Source organism: Bacillus rossius, chromosome 1 (assembly GCF_032445375.1).
Source record: "Bacillus rossius redtenbacheri isolate Brsri chromosome 1, Brsri_v3, whole genome shotgun sequence".
Taxonomy (NCBI): Eukaryota; Metazoa; Arthropoda; class Insecta; order Phasmatodea; family Bacillidae; genus Bacillus; species Bacillus rossius.
The window spans coordinates 270,382,804-270,401,880 of NC_086330.1; the positions used below are offsets into that span (position 1 = coordinate 270,382,804).

The 19,077-nt window shown below is 38.8% G+C and overlaps 1 protein-coding gene across 1 annotated transcript in view; it reads left to right on the forward strand.

The window, feature by feature from the left end:
• Positions 1-19,077, forward strand: part of LOC134527397 (protein hobbit-like) — a 619,824-nt gene that overhangs the window by 600,170 nt on the left and 577 nt on the right. Inside the window, exons 36-38 of the mRNA XM_063360060.1 lie at positions 1,118-1,211; positions 2,518-2,675; positions 5,966-6,172. Coding sequence (XP_063216130.1) covers positions 1,118-1,211; positions 2,518-2,675; positions 5,966-6,172 — 459 coding nt within the window. The remainder of the gene's footprint in view (positions 1-1,117; positions 1,212-2,517; positions 2,676-5,965; positions 6,173-19,077) is intronic.

Genomic DNA, 19,077 nt, shown 5'->3' on the forward strand with positions numbered 1-19,077 from the left:
TATATTGCTTTATAGAGTCTGGATTACATACAGACCAGGTAAATAACTATAAACTGGCAGAACAACATCTGTCGGGATCTGAAAGTGATATAAATTATTTTGCACACTTGGCATTCAAATTAAGAAGGCAATTACTAACTACATCTGATCTCTAAACAGTTCCCCTTCACCCTGTGTTCAGCCCGGGCAACGCTGGGTACTGCAGCTAGTGTTTATATAAACATGCTGGTTCATTTTAGTGGTCACTGCAGTGAGTGGGACTAATCCATGATACAAAAAAAAATCCAAAACATCACATACCCACCTCCGGCTTGAATTTGACCTTGCATACATCCGGGATGAAATGCTTCATTTGGCCTTCGGTGCACTCGTGATTCTTCAGACCACATTAAATTACGCCAGTCAACTACTGTCCACATTCAATGATTTCCAGCCCATTTGCCTCTTTTGAGGTTCCGGACTCAAAATGTTCATTGCATGCAGTTCCAGTTGCAATGTTCTCTCGCTAACAGGTTGGGATGGACTCTCGTTCACTGACTGCTGAAATTTTCATCGGGTTTGGAAGCAATTTTGATTCACAAGCCGTGAAAGTATCTCCGCTCCTTCTTAGTGAGGATCTTTTTCCAACCACAGTTCTGACATGTTTCATGACCATGTGTAGTACACTACTGCTTGTGGACACATTGAACAGTCCACTGTGAATATCAAGCAAATCCAGCAACTTCACACTGTATGGCCATGGCACGGCCAAACACGATTGCCCTTTTTTGCCACTTTGTCACATCCTTATATATACCCATGTTGACTTAACTATCTGCTTCAACACCAATGTCTCACTGATCGCTACTGCCTTATGCTTATGTAGAGGCAGTGCGCTGGGCCATCTGTACAGGCTTAACGATTAATCTGTGCGTGTGCACTATGATAACTAATTTTTTGTCTGGTGAGCTTATATTTGATTGTTTTTGGGTTGGACCAATCTGTAAATTTTTAAAATGTAACTAATTAGATCTTTTTTATCCCAAATAATTTGCCTTTACTTTAATTTTTAACTTATATGTATGGGTGGTAGACTTATCAAACTATTAGCAGTTTTAAAAATTGGTTTCTGTTGCAGTTGTCTTTGAGAGTTATCTGCAGAGAGAAGTGTCCAGTTGGTGGTATATCCATCATAGAACACTTTGAGATCAATGTGGCGCCCCTCACGATTGGTGAGTGTCAGGTTGTTTATATTTTTGCATTTAAGGTGAGCTGATAACCTTGTGAGCCCTTGTACCTTACACATGCAAATAGCACCTTAAAAGAGTTACTCATGGAAGTCCCACATGACCTTACCCATGGAGGGAAGTGGGGCAGCTCATTATGTATAGAATATTATTATAACAATGTTACGTATGCAAGAGACAACACCACGATGTGCACCAGGTTCAGAGCGGGCTGGCGGCCATCCATTGACATAAGGCATGCCGTGCGTGCCTGGACAGATTTCAAGGGTCCTCGCTACCCACCCCTCTCTGCTTCCCGCGCACCGTCCCGCCTCAGGATATTGTCACCTTTAGCGGCCTGGCAATTCTGGGCTTACAGAGGCCGCCGCAAGGAGTGGCGTGAATATGCATCGCTGTTCTGGGTGTTGGGCGTCAGGTCAGCCCAGGATGACAAGACACATCACACCCTCTCTCATCCCTTCAAGAAGGATGCCATGGGTATATAAGGGACGACGCTGGCCTCTGCTAAAGTTCTAAGCAAGTTCCGAGGGTTCTGAGAGTTCTATGATTAGGGGAGAGAGTCTCCCCCTCGGGGAGTGATACTGGCAATACCTGTGTGATCAGCGAGATGTGAAGAGGGCAAGTGGCACTTGCTGAGCGAACTGAACCTATCAGGAGGTGATACCTGCAAGAAGGCTAAGCGATCCAGTTGGGTGGGACGAGCGATAGTTGAGGACTGTGTTGCGGCACGGTGTGGGTGAGTGTGCGAAGGATGCGGATAGAAGAGCGAGCCACTGTTGAACCAAGTTCAAGTGAAAAGTGTTAATGTTTTAATGACCAGTGTAAGACTACCTAATTGTTGTGGACAGAAATCTTGAGTAAAAAAAATATATACACACAGACACACAGAAAATTGTTCGATATTGTAGGGAAAGTTATTTTCATAAAAATATTTATAATAATACACAAACTAAAATTTTTTTTTTAGATTTCCTGAAAATATATTTCAATCTGGGTTTGCATCATGCAAGATGGTGAAGCCAATATGGAAGGAACAGTAATTCATTTACTCAAATGCATGCTTTATATCTTGGCATATTTACAGATTTACTGCAATGTTTTCTACCACTTTTTTTCCTAAATCAAAAGTAGTGGGTTTTTTTGGGGGGGAAGGGGGGGGGGGGGGGAAATAGGTTTAGTTGTTGGGCCAAAAATAAAATTGGCCAGATGGAAATATTTTTTAGAAAATGTAATTTATCCTTGTGTTTATAAATGCTTCAATTTTATATAAACTCAATATTATTAATTACAGGTTTAACTAAGAAGTTCTTTTACACAATTCTGAGGTTCTTTTTCCCTGAGGGACAACTCCATGCTCGCAGAAATGAGGCAGTCAGTAGAAACAAGAAGGATGTGAGGTCGCGTGGGAAGTTTTACATTGACATCGACAGTAATGTGGAGAAAATGAAGGTGAGTGAGTGTTAGTTATTTTTCTGTGCAGTCTTTGTCTCTCTCTTCTATATCTAAATTTAATTTCCATTTTTTGACATGCATTATTTTATGATATAATAATTAAGTATGATCAGGCTCAGCATACTTGAAAAAAATTTTACATTTCAAGACATTGCCCTAATTACCCAAGACAGCATACTCACTCACCCTGTCTGGCACTCTCAACTTGGAATTTGAAAGGAAGAGTGAACAAAGTGTTCACTCACTCCTTTTTTATAAGCTATCATAGTTTTCAAAGCGTGAACAAACTTTTAAGTAATAACAAAGTCTAGGTTGTTGGAAGAATGTAAAAGATAAAAATTATTATTTTTAAAAACTTAGACAGGTTACTGTTTTAACATAAAATACGTAACTGACTGAAATGGCTTTTGGTCATTAATTTCTAAATTTTTTTGTACTTTGTGATATAATTTTAAGTTAACATTTGGCCAGTAAAATTCTGTGCTAAAGGCCTAAAAGAGGTGTTAAATTACTGCAAGTAGCTATTTTATGCATGTAGTTTGCAGAGCGCAATTCCCAGGGTGTACAGGAGGAGAGTGCATAGTGAGATTGAGCACCATCTGGAATTGGTGATTCCTCCCTAAGGCATTACATTTTATGGCCTGACGTACATGATTCATGGAGTGGTGCAACTGTCATGACAGTTGTGGCTGCCCTCACAAAATAATGATCTGTTACTCCCTCAAGATGTTAACAGAGAGAAGGGTGTTTGTGAAATCTGTACCTTAAGAGAATGTGCCCAAAGCTTTAGTTGAACTAGACAAGTTTATGTACGTATGGTTGTTGGAAAAAGTACCCCGCTTGGAAGAAATAAATAATAAATTCCTTCTTGCCAGCCAAATGCATATGAAGTATAATTGCAAGAACCATTTTATTTTTACTCTCCTTTGAAGTTTCTGAGTCGTGACTTATACTAATTTGGTTCTGAGGTACAGGAGTATCAGACTGTAAACAGTTGTGAAAGATAGTCACTTTATAAGAGTGTATTGTGAAGTTTCTTGGAGAATTATAATGGATGGTTTACTACAATAATTTTAATTGTTCATTTTATAAGCTATTAAAGTAATTTTTAAAAAAACTCCAATTGTGATCCACGTGTGATATAAAAAAAAGTAAATTTTAGAGGAAGTTGCATGTTCAAATTTTCCTCGGTGACATCATTTTTTTTTTCTCTTTCATTTTTTGTATGCCACTGGAATTTTTTTTAACATATTTTAATTTTCCTTGTTTTTATAAAAAAAAATCATTGGTTAGTGATTTTAAATTAAGTTATTTCACAATTAGTATTTTATTTTACCACTTTCCTTGCGCTTTTGTTTACCTAAGGTTGACTATAGAGCCAGCAGACACTAAAATATTTATATTTTGTAATTTTAACTAGTGTGTAAGTTTGTAACGTCCTCAACGTGACTCGTAGAACTGTCAGCATACTGCAGGACTGTACAAATCTTACTATTTTTTGCGAGAAACTTTTTTAATTTCTTTTGCTGCCCAATTTAATGTCTTGTTTTAACTTCGTAGAATTTAAACTGCTGTTTTTGTGTCTGCACCCCAGAACTCTTATTACCTATTTAAAAGCCTTTGTCATATTTCATTTTAAAATTAATTGTAAGTTTGTTAATTTCATGTAGTTATTAATCTATGTTCATTTGCTTCTATGTTGGGGGCCCCTTTCTTTTTGATAGTGATCTCATGCATAATTATTTTGCACTTTGACTTAGTAAAAAAAAATATAATATTTTTACTTTGTCATAGTTTAGCTGTAATTTCTTTTCATTATTCAGGCACAATGTACATTGCCCTGTTCGTGTATTTGTTTGTGTGTTAGCACCTGGTAAAATAAATTTCATGAATTTAAATAATTTACTTTTGCCCACTCCTGGCATTTGGTTGGCAACATATTATTTTTTAAGGAGAAATGGCCTAGTCGGGGAGCAGGGACCTGGGTAGCTAACTGTGTGGAACAGTGGTGATTTTTTTTTACCCTCAATATGTAAGCTTCAGTTTTGCATTACAAAAGCATAGCACATAAGCATGGAATTTTTTTTTCCGTAATGGCTTGATGAAAAAATTGAATCTCCGGCGGAGCCTAAAGCCAGATTGTTGACGAGGGGTGTGAGTTGTAGAGGGGAGGTATTGCTGCTGGTTGTAGTGGTTGGGAGTGATCCTAACTCCTGCAGAAGGAGGTGATTGTTCCTGATGTGTCGGAGCTGTTGCCGGCTCTAGTTACCAGAGACATAATCCAACAGGACCACGGAAATGGTACAAGAATGCAAATCTAATGGAAATCCGCTGCCTCCTCGTGGTACCAAGGGTGTCTACTAAAGTGGGCTCTGCCGGGGAGTCCACGCCCCTCATCATCTGCAGGCAACAGTGAGAGGCTCGGAAACATTGCCAGGGTTCAGCACTGCTGGACCCTCAGAGGCCGTGGGTCCCATTGGCCGTGGCTCTACGTGAAGAGCCACATTGGCGGCATGATGGTAAAAACTTGACCTGGGCGGGGCTTTGGACAGGGAAAGGGCTGTAAATGGTCCGAAAACTCTGGAAACTCCGGAGAGTGGGAGTCGATGGGATATCTGAGGGTCTGGTTCTTCAGGTCTCCAGTTCACGATGTGACCCTGCAGACTGGACTGGAACTGTTACCCTTTTAGCTCGTGGGCTAACAGGCTGCACACTCCCCAAGTGCCATTAAAAGTCTAGGCAGTAGTGCGGGATGACTAATTGTAGTGGGAGATCCCCTGTTGAGGTTCCCTCAAAATGCCCAAGTCGTGTGTTGCGGATTCGCACTGGTTTAAGGTGGTTCTTCGAAGCTCTACAAACAAGCCCCAGGAGTCCCCGCTCTGAAACGGGCGGACAGGTCAGCAGCATTACACTGCTCAGGTACTAGCCTGGACAGCGAGTAGATGTTGGATAGGTCCTTGGCCAGATCACTGGCACCCTGGATGTTCTGAGGAGTCCCAGAGATGTGATAGGTTCAGATAGGTCCCTTCAGTGTTTGCTGGAGGGGGTAAGCCAGTGAGTTTCTGTTGGTTACTGATTGGGCTAGGGGTTGTGGCGACAATGCTGGAATGGGTAGTCTTAGCGACACCATTAAAATGGTCAGTCCATTTCCCTATGGCTCTAGGGAGGTCATGCAGGTAGGACTCAGCCCACACCAGGGGTTATATGCCAGTAAATCCTGTACTTTAAACAATTGCTGGCTGATCTGGTTGTAGTAGCCCTGCCTGAGGAGAGTGGTGCCTGTGCAGACGCGGGCGTTGCGCAACAAGCTGTTCGTGTACACGAAGCTGACGGCGGTGCCCGTGCGGTTGAGCTACCGCGGCCGCACCAAGGTTGAGGAAGTGAGAGACCTGCGTCTGGCGGTGCCGACCTTGCAGTACCACAGCATGACCTGGACGTGGCTGGACCTGCTGCTGGCTGTCAGGAGCGACTGCCAGCGCCTCGTCTTCTCCCAGGTGCGGCCCCCGCCCTCTTCTTTAGGCCCTGTCACACTGTCAGCAGAGTTAGAGGATGGAAAATGGCTTCCAATTTTCTTCATCAAATATTTTTGGACAGATAACCTTAAATATGTCTTAAATCATGGCACACTATCAAAGTTTATTTTTTATGTGAGCAATCTCACACTTTTAAATTTTAATATTGCTATGAAATTAAATTATCCATCATAGTGCTGGATTAAATTTTTTAACTTATGGTTTTTGTGCAATTTTGCAAGTTTTAACTACAATTGGTTATTCCACCTTTATGACCTCTTTAATCATCCATGTGTTCCTCACCATTTTAAACATTCATTGTGACAGAAACAGGCGTCATTTCCATTTTTGCTAGGCACGATTTTGATTGGCTGATTGTATCCAACATCTGACATATTTTAGAACCCATCACGTATGCAAACTGTTAAATAAAAACTTAAGTCATCCAGCTTGTCAAACATTAATGCTCAAGTGACATTTTTGGTGACATCATAACCCTCCCAACTCATTTGACACAATATATTGGAAGGTGTTGGATGTGAAAGTTTGACAGTGTGACAGAGCCTTTGCGAATCCCAGTTCCGGCCATTTTGGTTTCCATATGCCATGGTTTCCTTGCCACAGGCCATGACCGATTCATTTTCAAACTTGCCTGAAATGTTTCATTGCGTGTTTACTGTCACTAATGACCTCTCTCGTGACATCTTTGTGGAAACAAAATTATATTGGTTTTACTTTTATAATTAGAGTTAATTCTTGAAGATGGTACAATATTGAATAAACAACACTAAAAAAAATATTTCCTAATGCTATTTTTTGTGTGATACCAATTTAACTTATATAATAAATGTAGGTTGTTTGGATGTCCGCGACAAATTCACTGAGAAAAAATTAATAAATCAGCAAGTATATATGTATTTTAAGTATCATATGAATCCTAAATGTAATAATCTAGTATTGGTATGAGTTGTGTTATTAATCAGGGACAGGCCTGCACAGTTACTTGTTTGAATGTAACTTGTTATAATTATATAACTTTTTGTAAAAAATATTTAATTACCTGTAAAATTACTGTGCTTCGAAAGTTACAATTACATGTAAAATTAATATTTCATGACCAAAATCTACTTAAAAAGCTTTTTTACAAAATCATGTGTATATTAACAAGTTTTATTTTACAAATTCATGTAGGAATTAATAATTACAGTATTTTTTATCATCTTTATTGAATCGTTATGAGAACGCTAGTACTGGTTGTGGTATAGCAAAAGGTGTATCTCAAAGTTTTGTCACATGCAGCTATAATTTGGTAGAAGACACAAACTGCCAGAACTAAACAGCCATTCAACATCCACGCTTACTGGCAAAGGCGTATTGAATTTTATAAACATGCTTTTTAATATATGTATAGAACAAAAAAACACACATATCTTTACTTTGAAAATAAGTGGACAACCCAAAATCAGCAGAAAAATGTCTAGTTTTCACTTTCTCCAAAAATGCATCACTAGTGCTAGAAGTATGTTGGTCATCTTCCATACAATTATTGTATTTATCTTTCTGACTTGCACAGCTACAAAACAGTCTAAGCTTACAACTACGCCATTGTCTGTGTTGTGATATGTGATGTTGGCATCTATGAGAGTTGGTATCTATGAAAGGAAGTGGTAGAGCGGGCAGTGGATTGTGATGTAATGGTGGAAAGTGAATGTAACATAATGAGTAGAGCGATTTTGAATAAATATGTGATAGTCGTACAGTGTAATGAGTTGATGTCCATTTAAACAAGGTGAAAACACAACATGGCGCAGTCGGTAGTAAATCGCATAGTGTTCGCAACGTGACCTTAGTGGTGTTGTTTCGTTGTTGTGCCACGTGGAGATAGAGGTTATACAGGTTTCGGCGCGATGGAATCGTTTAAGCCACCGCCGGCGCTGCTTCTAGATGAAAATCTGTGTGAACACTTTCGGCGGTTCAAACAGAGCTTTGATATTTTTATGCTGGCGACTGGATATGAGTCCAAACCATCGGCAGTCAAGGCGGCGATGTGGTTAAACCTCATAGGAGACGAGGCTGTTGAGTTGTTCAACACATTCGATCTTCCAGCGGAAGACCGTAGGGATTTTGAAAAGGTGTTGCGAGCATTTGAACATTATTGTAACCCTGTAAAAAATATCTTAGTTGAGCGGTACAAGTTTAATTGCCGATCTCAGGAAGAGGGAGAGCCGTTTGATTCGTTTGTAAGAGATTTAAAAAAGCTGGTTCAAAGTTGTGACTTCAAGGACCAGACAGACAGTGTTGTGCGGGACAGAATAGTTTTGGGCATTCGGGACAAAGGGCTGCAGGAACGTTTGTTGCGTGAACCGGATCTCAGCTTGTCACGGGCAATGGAACAGTGTAGGGTGGCTGAGCTAGGCAAGCAACGTGCCGACGCTATACAAACCAAAGCTGTCAATCCTGTTAATCGGCGTGAGGATTCGTCGGATGATGAAATTCACCCGAGAGGAGACACAGTTGAAACTGTGTGGCGAAATAGAAGAATGCAGAAATCAACTGAACAGCAGCAGGTACCATACAAAGGGGGGGCTGAACAGAAGCATGTGCAACAAGGAAGTCCTAAGTGCCGAAGGTGCGGGAGGGTACATAGGAAGAATGAGTGCCCTGCCTTTGGAAAAAAATGTTACAAGTGCATGAAGTTCAATCATTTTGCAACCGTGTGCACCAACCAAGTTGAAGAGGTTAGGTTAACGGGAGGTGAGATGGAAGAGTTCTTTGTCAGCACATTAGAAGTGGCAGAAGCAACGACCGGGGTGGAGGATGCCAAGCCAGGCCGAAAGGAGTGGATCCAAGAAATGTGGGTTGAAGGTAAGACTGTATATTTCAAGCTTGATACGGGCTCAGAGGTAAATATCATATCACAGAGTATTGTGAAGCAGCTGGCTCGCCCAACCCAGTTGAAATGGTCACACATAACATTCGAAGGGTTCGGCGGCAAAAAAGTGAAACCAGTGGGTGTCATTAAGCTAATGTGTGGAGTAAATACAGCAGATGGTGCTCAGGAGTGCCTGGAGTTTGTTGTTGTTGAAGATGGTAGCTGCAGAATGCCCATTCTTGGACTGCCAGGATGCGTGTGTTTGAAGTTAGTTTCTCGCAGTTTTGTCCACACCTTACACAGTAGCGTTTTATCGGAAGATAAGTTCCTCTCAGAATTTGCAGATGTATTTCAGGGAGTCGGGTGTATTCCGAACAAGTGCACATTGGTAGTAGATAAATCTGTTCAGCCAGTTGCTAAACCACCTCGAAGAGTGCCCTTTGCCTAAAGAGATAGATTAAAAATCAAGTTGGACGAGCTTGTTAAGCTAGGAATTATTGCCAAGGTTGATCAGCCAACTGGATGGGTTAGCAACCTAACTGTTGTTGAAAAGGGCGACAAAAGTCTCAGACTCTGTCTAGATCCAGTAGACCTGAATAAGGCAATTTGCAGGGAGTATCACATGATACCAACATTAGAGGAGTTGAGCTGCCAGCTGAACAATAAGTCCATTTTCACAGTGTTGGACCTGAAAGATGGGTTTTACCAGGTGGAACTAGATGAGGAATCAAGTATGTACTGCACTTTCAGCACACCATTTGGATGTTATAAATTTCTCAGGCTCCCATTTGGGGTATCGAGTGCACCTGAAATTTTTCAACGAATAAACATGCAAAACTTTGGTGATATTCCAGGGGTACTAGTATACTTTGATGACCTCTTGATTGCTGCTGCAAATGAAGTTGAGCACGATCAAATATTGTTACAGGTAGCACAGAGAGCGAGAGCGCTAAATGTGAAGTTCAATGTACGCAAGATTCAGTTCAAAAAGAAGGAGGCAAGGTATTTTGGGCATGTGTTCTCCTCAAATGGTATGCAGCCAGATCCCGACCAGGTGCGAGCTATTCTAGCACTACAAACACCCACCAACAAAGTTGAGCTGCAAAGAGTGTTGGGTTTCATCAGCTACTTAAGGAAGTTTTTACCTAACTTAGCTAGCATCATAGCTCCACTGAGGGAACTCCTGAAGAACGATACTGAGTGGCAGTGGTTACCAGTGCACACTGATGTGTTGCAGCAAGTCAAGGAGTTGGTCAGCAAGGCACCAGTACTCGGCTTGTATGACCCCAACAAAAAACTGTCCATTCAGTGTGATGCCTCAAAAGATGGACTGGGATGTTGTTTAATGTGTGATGATCAGCCAATCAGCTATGCTTCCCGAAGTTTGTCCTCAGCAGAAAAGAATTATGCACAAGTCGAAAAGGAAATGCTCAGTATTGTGTTTGCAGCGAGAAAGTTTCATCACTACATATATGGAAGGCATGTCATAGTACACACAGTCCACAAACCATTAGTTCCAGTATTTAAGAAAAGTATAGCAGATGTGTATTCTGTTAGACTTCAACGGATGAAAATCAGGCTGCTACGGTACACGCTGTCGGTAGAGTATCTTCCAGGCAAACTCATGCATGTAGCAGACTTACTGTCAAGGGCGTATTTGCCAGAAGTGGAACATGCAGATGAAGATTTGTCTGCAGAAATGGTTCACCTTGTGAGTGTGAGTGATACAAGTCAGGTGTCGACTACTAGAAAGGATGAGTTCAGGCGGGAAACTGCTAAGGATACAGCACTGTGTGAGGTTATGAGGTACTGTCAAAATGGGTGGCCAGAACACAAACATCAAGTCAGCCAGCAAGCTCAAATGTACTTTGTCCAAAGGAATTGCTTGCATCTCGACAAGGGTCTAGTGTTCTTAAATGATCGCATTGAAGTGCCAGTGGCATTGAGGCAGCAGATGCTACTCTTACTCCATGAGGGCCACTTAGGCATAGAAAGAACCAAAGCACGAGCCAGGCAAGTACTGTATTGGCCAAAGATGGCAGAAGACATTGAGATATTGGTAAATAGGTGTTTCACATGCCAAAAGTTCAGAAGCCAGAATAAAGCAGAACCACTCATATCTCACAACATTCCAGAATTACCGTTTGAGAAACTTGGTATTGATCTTTGTGACTATGGGGGCAACAGCTATATGGTTGTCATTGACTACTATTCCAAGTGGATTGAAATAGTACCAGTAGCAAATAAACAAGCCAATGAAGTCATAAGAGGACTGAAATCTGTGTTTGCTACTCATGGTGTGCCAAAGCTCATTATTTCAGACAATATGCCATTTAACTCCTATAAATACAGGCAATTCGCAATGAGTTGGGACTTCGAAGTAGTGACAGCAAGTCCTCACTACCCAAAGTCGAATGGGCTTGCAGAACGAGCAGTGCAGATTGCTAAGAACATGTTGAGGAGGTGTTCGGATTCGTCTAGTGATCTACCTGTCATGTTACTAGAGTACAGAAACACTCCTCTGACTGCTGTAGGACTGTCACCAGCACAGTTGCTAATGAGTCGCCGGGTAAGGACGAAACTACCAATGAGGCAGCAGTTACTACAACCGGAAGTGCAGGGAAAGGTAGCAGAAGAACTACGTAACAGTCAAGTGAAGATCAAACAGTGGTATGATCAACGGGCAAGAAAGGCAACCGAGTTCGAGCACCAAGATAGGGTCTTGTTAAATAGAAACAATCAGTGGGAACCAGCAGAAATTGTACACAAGTCTTCGACTCCGAGATCATACGTTGTCCGTGATCAGGATGGCCAGCACGTGCGGAGGAACTCCCATCACTTGAGACCATCCAGCCTTGCTCCTGAGTTGCATAGGAGAAGGTCCAGCCTGGACTCTGATGATGAGTTCCGGGGGTTCCCATCAGAAGACGAGGCAGGAGGAGAGTCGCAGGGAGCAGGGTCAAGAGTGCGGCAGGGAGAGTGCCCACCAGCACTGATGAGTGGTAAGGAAAAGGTCAATGTGTCGAGACGTACAAAAAGTGGACGTGAGGTGAAAGTGCCAGCAAGATACAAAGACTAGTGAGTACCAAATAATATGATTCCCCAAACTGATGACTGTTTTAACTTTTGCTCTGTTTCTGGATTGTAGTAATATGTCAAGAGTGTGGATGTATTTGCTATAAAAGGGAAGGTGTTGTGATATGTGATGTTGGCATCTATGAGAGTTGGTATCTATGAAAGGAAGTGGTAGAGCGGGCAGTGGATCGTGATGTAATGGTGGAAAGTGAATGTAACATAATGAGTAGAGCGATTTTGAATAAATATGTGATAGTCGTACAGTGTAATGAGTTGATGTCCATTTAAACAAGGTGAAAACACAACAGTCTGACTGGTGCTCGCACGCACACAAGAAACAATTGCCACTCAAGTCAACATCACAACAACAATCAGTAGGAAAGGCTTAATTTTTGTGGGCACAATATTATTCTTTTACTATTTATTTGATGTTTTCTCTCTGAAGAAACACGTTGACAACATCCCAACAGAGTCAATTATGACAGAATCAAGCCAAGTACCAAGTTTAATTTTTGGGTAAAGAACACTGGCAATCACTATGTTTTTATGTGTAAAAAAAGTTTGAATCTATTTTTAATGCCTTTTGTTAAAGAAATACTAAGCAGTTAACAATACTTGATTAGTCCTTTGAGTTTTGCAATTTCAGAGGTACGGTACTTCTTGGATTACTGGCAGCATGTATCTAAAGTAACATTACCTCTCAGTCAGTAGTGTATGACCAGTGGCTTGGCTAATGGAGCCACAGCCTGAGAAACATTATTAAAATGATCTATTATCTTATAAATATATTGTTTAATTATGTAAGTAAATTCTCACAGTTTAATAAATTTAAAAAAAAAATTGTGATTGAAATGAAATTGGAGGGACTCAATAGCAAAAATTATGTGAGAATTGCTATTGTACCTTTAAGTTAATTATTGCTTGTCTCATCTTTGGAACTTAGCTGAGCACAAACATCTTCCAATTCAGCTTCTTCAGATACAAGAAATAGGTTCATTCTTTCCATTGCTTTGTTACATTGTTTCCATTGCTGGTTATATTTGGTCATACAGAATACATTCTACTACACTGTTTAAATATATAAGCTGCATTCGTACTATGACCTTTTTGTTCAATAAACCTTGACACTTCGCAAATGTGGAGAAAATTCTTATTTTACACTAGATTTTCGTACTCACTTTCAGAGTCTTTTGTTGCAACTAAATTCAAAGTCTGCACAGTGCAGCAATTATGAGGAGGGAGGTTGTATCATACTGTCAAATAAATAGAGTATTTCAGTGAGTGGTACTATGGTAATTTCGTCTTCCTCTGAAAATTCTTCTTTTGAATAAATGAACATCTGAATGCCTTACAGAAATTTGACTCATTATCAGTAACTGTCACAACCACTGTATTTGTTCTTTGTGCACTTCCATCATACGTATGAGAACAAACAATTCTTATGCAAGCTAGGGAACCTTATGTTCTTTTAAGGGCTTCTTCTTCAGTCCCAGTGCACAGTAACACCGAGAAAAGATCTATGGCGAGAGTTCCAACAGTCACTCAGCAGTTGTGGATACTAATTTCACAGCAGATAAGTTTTTAATATACCTTGTTTCAATTCACCAAATTTTTTGTTTATTTTCATTATTAATGACTTCTGTCCTAGACCTGATCTGTTAGCTTGCAAACCTGTAAAATATTTCTTAAAACCATCTTTTTCAACTACGCTGAAAGGCTGTAGGTATATTATCGCAAAGTCGACAAGTTTATCCACACCCTTTTGCAATACATTTCTCTGAACATTATCCATACTTGAAACAAGCAAGAGTTTTGTCTGCTTCAATTTTGGAACATTTGAGGCATTGTTTGTAGATTATCCCTATTTATCATCAGTGGCCTTTCTTTTGTTTGATTTTGAAAATGATTCAAAACATAATTTTTCTAATTCTGGAAAAATATTAGGATGAACTCTGTGAAAATAAATTTAAAAAAAACATATATGAAACATCTTTCATTTAAAATTTCAAGCTCCGACGTACCCCACCACCCTCGCTTCGGTGATGGTCTCACCCGCAGGGAGGACACGACCATGACTCATCTCTGAATAGGCCACACCCGACTTACGCATGTGTACCTACTGCGTGGGGAGCGTCCGCCTGACTGACTGACTGTATGCCACATCCTTCTGGAGTGCCCTCGATACCACCAGGCCCGCGGTACTTTTAAGCTCCCAGTCACTCTGCGACAGTTGCTCGGAGAAGGGAGTTCACCCGCGAGCGGCGTCCTTCCCTTTTTACGTACCGTGGGCCTTTTTAACGCTTTGTAACAGCTTTATAATCTTAACTGCTTCCCAGGACCTTCCTGATAAGTGGTCTTTGTTTTTGTGTGCCCTACATTTGATGTGAATGTTTGTCCTTGGTCCTTGTGTCTACATGGCTGTTGCTTTGTCTCCACTGGGGTATTGTATTTGTATCTCCTGTTTGTTTCTCATATGTCCTGTTCACTTTTTTCTCTTCCTTTTAATAATCTGTGGGTGCTAATGGCCATATTTGCCGACGCGCCCCCCCCCCAAACACCACTAATAATAATAATAATAATAAAATTTCAAATCTTATAAAAATGGAACACCAAAAAAAAACATATTTTCTGTGAAATGAATGTTGAAAAAAAGTTGTGAATAAACTAGAACTTACCTGCATTATTTACACAGATTAGCTGGTGATTTTTTACAACAGGAGAAAACTTTTGTTGTAATACAGATAAACATTAAAATTCTTAGTCATTACCTTCTTTATCTTGAAACACAAATTACATCTGCAAGTAAAGCCAACTATTAAATACCTTACCTTCGCTTCTTTTATCGGTAACTTTTTCCCTTTCAAACAATTTCTCCACTGACAGTTCACTGTTTTTCACGTCAGTGTCCTCCATTATAGTCAAGATCAAAACATTTGTAGCTATAATCAGATCCGTAGCTCTTCTAAACAATGTTGCCTACTTCAAAACTCAGTACTCACTGAATGTTAATTGTTTTTCATGAAAAGAGCTAAGTTGGCAGCACTGCTTCTAAAATTTACTTTTTTGGTGATTTCATTGTTACACGTGAGTAGAGTCTTTACAGAATCATCGTGTCACGCACTGATTTTTGTAAATTGTGTTAATAATAAAATGAATATTAGTTACTGTAACTAAAATATTTTATTGAAAATTATGTTATGAATTACTTATAAGATCACTGTAAAGATATACAGGCACATGGTAATTTTACTTTGCAAACAATCTAGTCGTCTATTTTATTATCATTCCTTATGTTTTTTAAGGTGCTGAATTTGAATTTGGAGTTATCCAAGAAAATTTCCTAGTGTTATTTGAGACATTCACAAAACACGGTGAGATTTTTGTCCTTTTTTGATTTTTTGCCTATAATTTCAACAGTATATGTGGAAGCGAAAAACTCACTCTTATCATTTTTAAACAAGACTAAATGTGCCACTATTTGAGCTGAACTGCAACTCTGTACATCCCATAGTTCTTGAGATAAAGCACTTCAAAAATTGGTCTTTTTTTTTCCATAAAGTAAAATTTAAAGTTTTGAGTCACATTTTGAGCCATATATTGGGGAACATACTGATCATATGATAAAAATTTCTCAGAAGTGAAGTTGTAGCAAATCTATTTAGCTTTAATTCTATCACAAATAATGCCTGCAGACTCAACAGTTGATTCATAACTTGAATGATAGAAAAAGAGAAAATTGGATTTTGCAATGATTTGATCTAAACCCTTTCCATGACTAGAAAACATCACGTTTATTTTAGTTTTAGTTTAGTTTATTTTATTTTTAGGTTTCACATATAATAATATAACTATAGAGAAAAAATATTAATAATATTTTACATAATTATGTTCAAAAAAAGTGTGAGTCTTTATTACTAGCTAGAGATGAGTAAATACACAAATAATATGAAACTCAAAACAAGAAATTAATGTAAAATTCTTTAAAATAGTGCAGAGCGTAAGATATATGTGCAAATTGTGCTTTCAGCTACATTTTTGAACACAAACCACACATAGTTTCCACACCCACCACTACGATTCGCTGCCGGAGCAGCTATACGTTGTCTATTGAATGATTTGATCAGCAGACCAAAATGTTAAACTATATAATGAGATGGCTCTGACACAAGCGGAATAGACATGAAAAAATACTAAATCCCAGCTTGGGACGTGATTTTCGACAAAGAATTTTATTAGAATACTGTTCACCTTGTTACAACTCATTAAACTGTTAATAGTATAAAGTTTATCTTTGTCTTTGTGAACTTTGGTTCGGGCCATCTGCCACAGATGTCAGGTCCGTGTTACACATTTCCATTCCATGCGACTTCTGTTCCATTCATGAAATTACTCCTACCGTTTGACATACACTGAGAGCTAAGATTTTATACATCAAAATCCGTGCTTGGGTACAGAAGGCCACTGCAGTCCATAAGGCCCTTGCTGCGGCTCTACCTCTGGAACATTTGTGAGAAAGAAATTCCAAAAAAGGATGAGATTATTGAAATTTAAGTGTTGATTGCAAGTGCAACTGGTACACAGTTTATTAAATTTACTTTGAACCGGTGGCATGTGTTTGTTATCTATATCTTCTTCCTCTTCGAGATCATAGCAATGCACATGGCTGGCTGCAGGATGCTTCACACGGCTCACACATGTTAGGGCATACAGCCCAGCCTTCTTGCACGTTCGCATTGCAGTTGCTTGCACACCCTATTTGTACAAGCATACAATCAGTTGAAGGATTTTTTTCAGTTGCAGAGGCTGGTTAAAAGTAACGGGCTTTAGACCATTGTTTGTACGCCTCTCCCAAACTTCTCTGGCTCCCACCATGAAACTGACTGGCCCATCCAGAGCTGCATTTGCACGTAGTCGAAAATGTTGGTGTGTTGCAGCTCTGGTTGGGGGAGAGTGGCATATTTGAAGTTAATTTATAAGCTGGAGACCTACAGTAGTTCATCTAGAGGAACTTGCGTGTTTCCAGTGTACAAGGCAGCTAACAATTTCTCGCAAGCTGTGAAGATTATCTCGACATCAATGTGTAATGTTTTTTGAAAGACACTGATGGAAGGCTGAGGTCTGGGTTTTCGCCTTTTCTTGGTTAAACAATGTAATATATGAGGTTTCGTTGATCTTACTCTAAGACTGTTAGGTTAACGTAGTTGTTTCACAATACATAACTACATTTGGCTCCTAAAATCATGATATTAAGTCACATAAATGCCCATCTAATGAAATGCACACAAACTAGATTATTTTAATTTGGTAGCTATTAATACAGCAAATATGCAAATTTTAATGTACAATTAACTAATTTCCTTGAAGAATCAACAGTTACATTCAAATATAATGGGCACAAAAAATTACATAACATAAATGTTTATATTAAAACATAAACTTTACTGAGGTCCCCCAGATACTTAAACACTTTAGGTGCTACATATTATTTAATAGTTATGCAACCTATTTAATATTTTTAAATATATTAGACAGGCATGTGCAAACTACCAATCTTCAGGCGAGCGTGATTTAAAAAATCAAGCACTCCAATATGACGGTTTAACATTTCTTGATCCACACCTTTATTTAAAAACATTTGTAAAATGGTTTCCTCTGCATTAAAATGTTGTATGAGTCACAGAAAGTAAAATTGTTGTTTGTTCAGAAGTCAAATTATTAAGGAACAATTATAATTTAGAATTGAATTTGACGTAATTTGGGTGTTTGTACGGACAGATTGCTTGTGTTCAATAAGTTCAATAGGCTCCACTTTTTCAAGAACGAATACCGTGTGTGTACACAAACCAATCAGTTGAAGGACACTTCAGAGGCTAGACCGACACATTTTTCCTTATTTTGGACTACTCCTTGTAGGACTATAATAATACCTCAAAAATAAGCATTTAATGTATAAAGGTATTAATTATTTTAATATACTATAATATTATGATAATCTATATTATAATATAATATGACTAAAATAGGCCTAGGAAACTGTAAAAAATGAAGGTCTACATTTTTGGAGAAGTTTTCAAGTCATGGAAAGAGTTTAGATGAAAACATCTCTAAATCCTATTTTCTCCTTTTTTAGTTTTTGCAAATTATGATTCAACTGTTGGGTCTACAGGCATCATTTTCTGCTAGAATTAAAGCTAAATCAATTTTCTACAACCTCACTTCTGACAATTTTCATTATAGGATTAGTATCTTTCTCGATATATTGCTCAAAATGTTAATCAAAACTTAAAATTTCACTTTTTGGAAAAAAATGACCAATTTTTGAAGTGCAGTATCTTGAGAACTATGGGAAGACAGAGCTGTAGTTAAGCTCAAAATATGGCACATTTATTCTTTTTTAAAACTGTAAAAGAGTTATTTTTTCACTACTGCATATGCTGTTGAAATTTTAAGCGAAAAACAAAAAAGAAAATATTTCACTGTTTTTTGTGAATATCTCAAAACGCACCAGAAAATTTTGTTGTATAGCTCCATATTCAGATTCAGCACCTCAGAAAACATAGGGAATTATAATAAAATGGAAAACTGGATTTTTTGGAATGAGAAGCCTTTTTTTTGACACTTATTACCTGTGTTAAAAGTAATTATTACAAATAACTCGTTACTTGTAACATGTTACTGCACAGGCCTGATCAGGGAACATAATTAATTTTCACAATTCATATGTCCATCAATTTTGTTAGAAACAGCATAGAATTAGGTGTTAACTATTTTGTACTTTTATTGATTTGAGCAAAGTTTTTTTTTTTCATTTTGTTTTAGATCTTGATTTAACTTGGTGTGTTAACATTATTTTTGGTGTTATATGGTGTATGACTTACATTTTGGTTTCATCATAATTCACTGTAAAATCTTGACACTGCTTATTTGAGATTAATTGAGG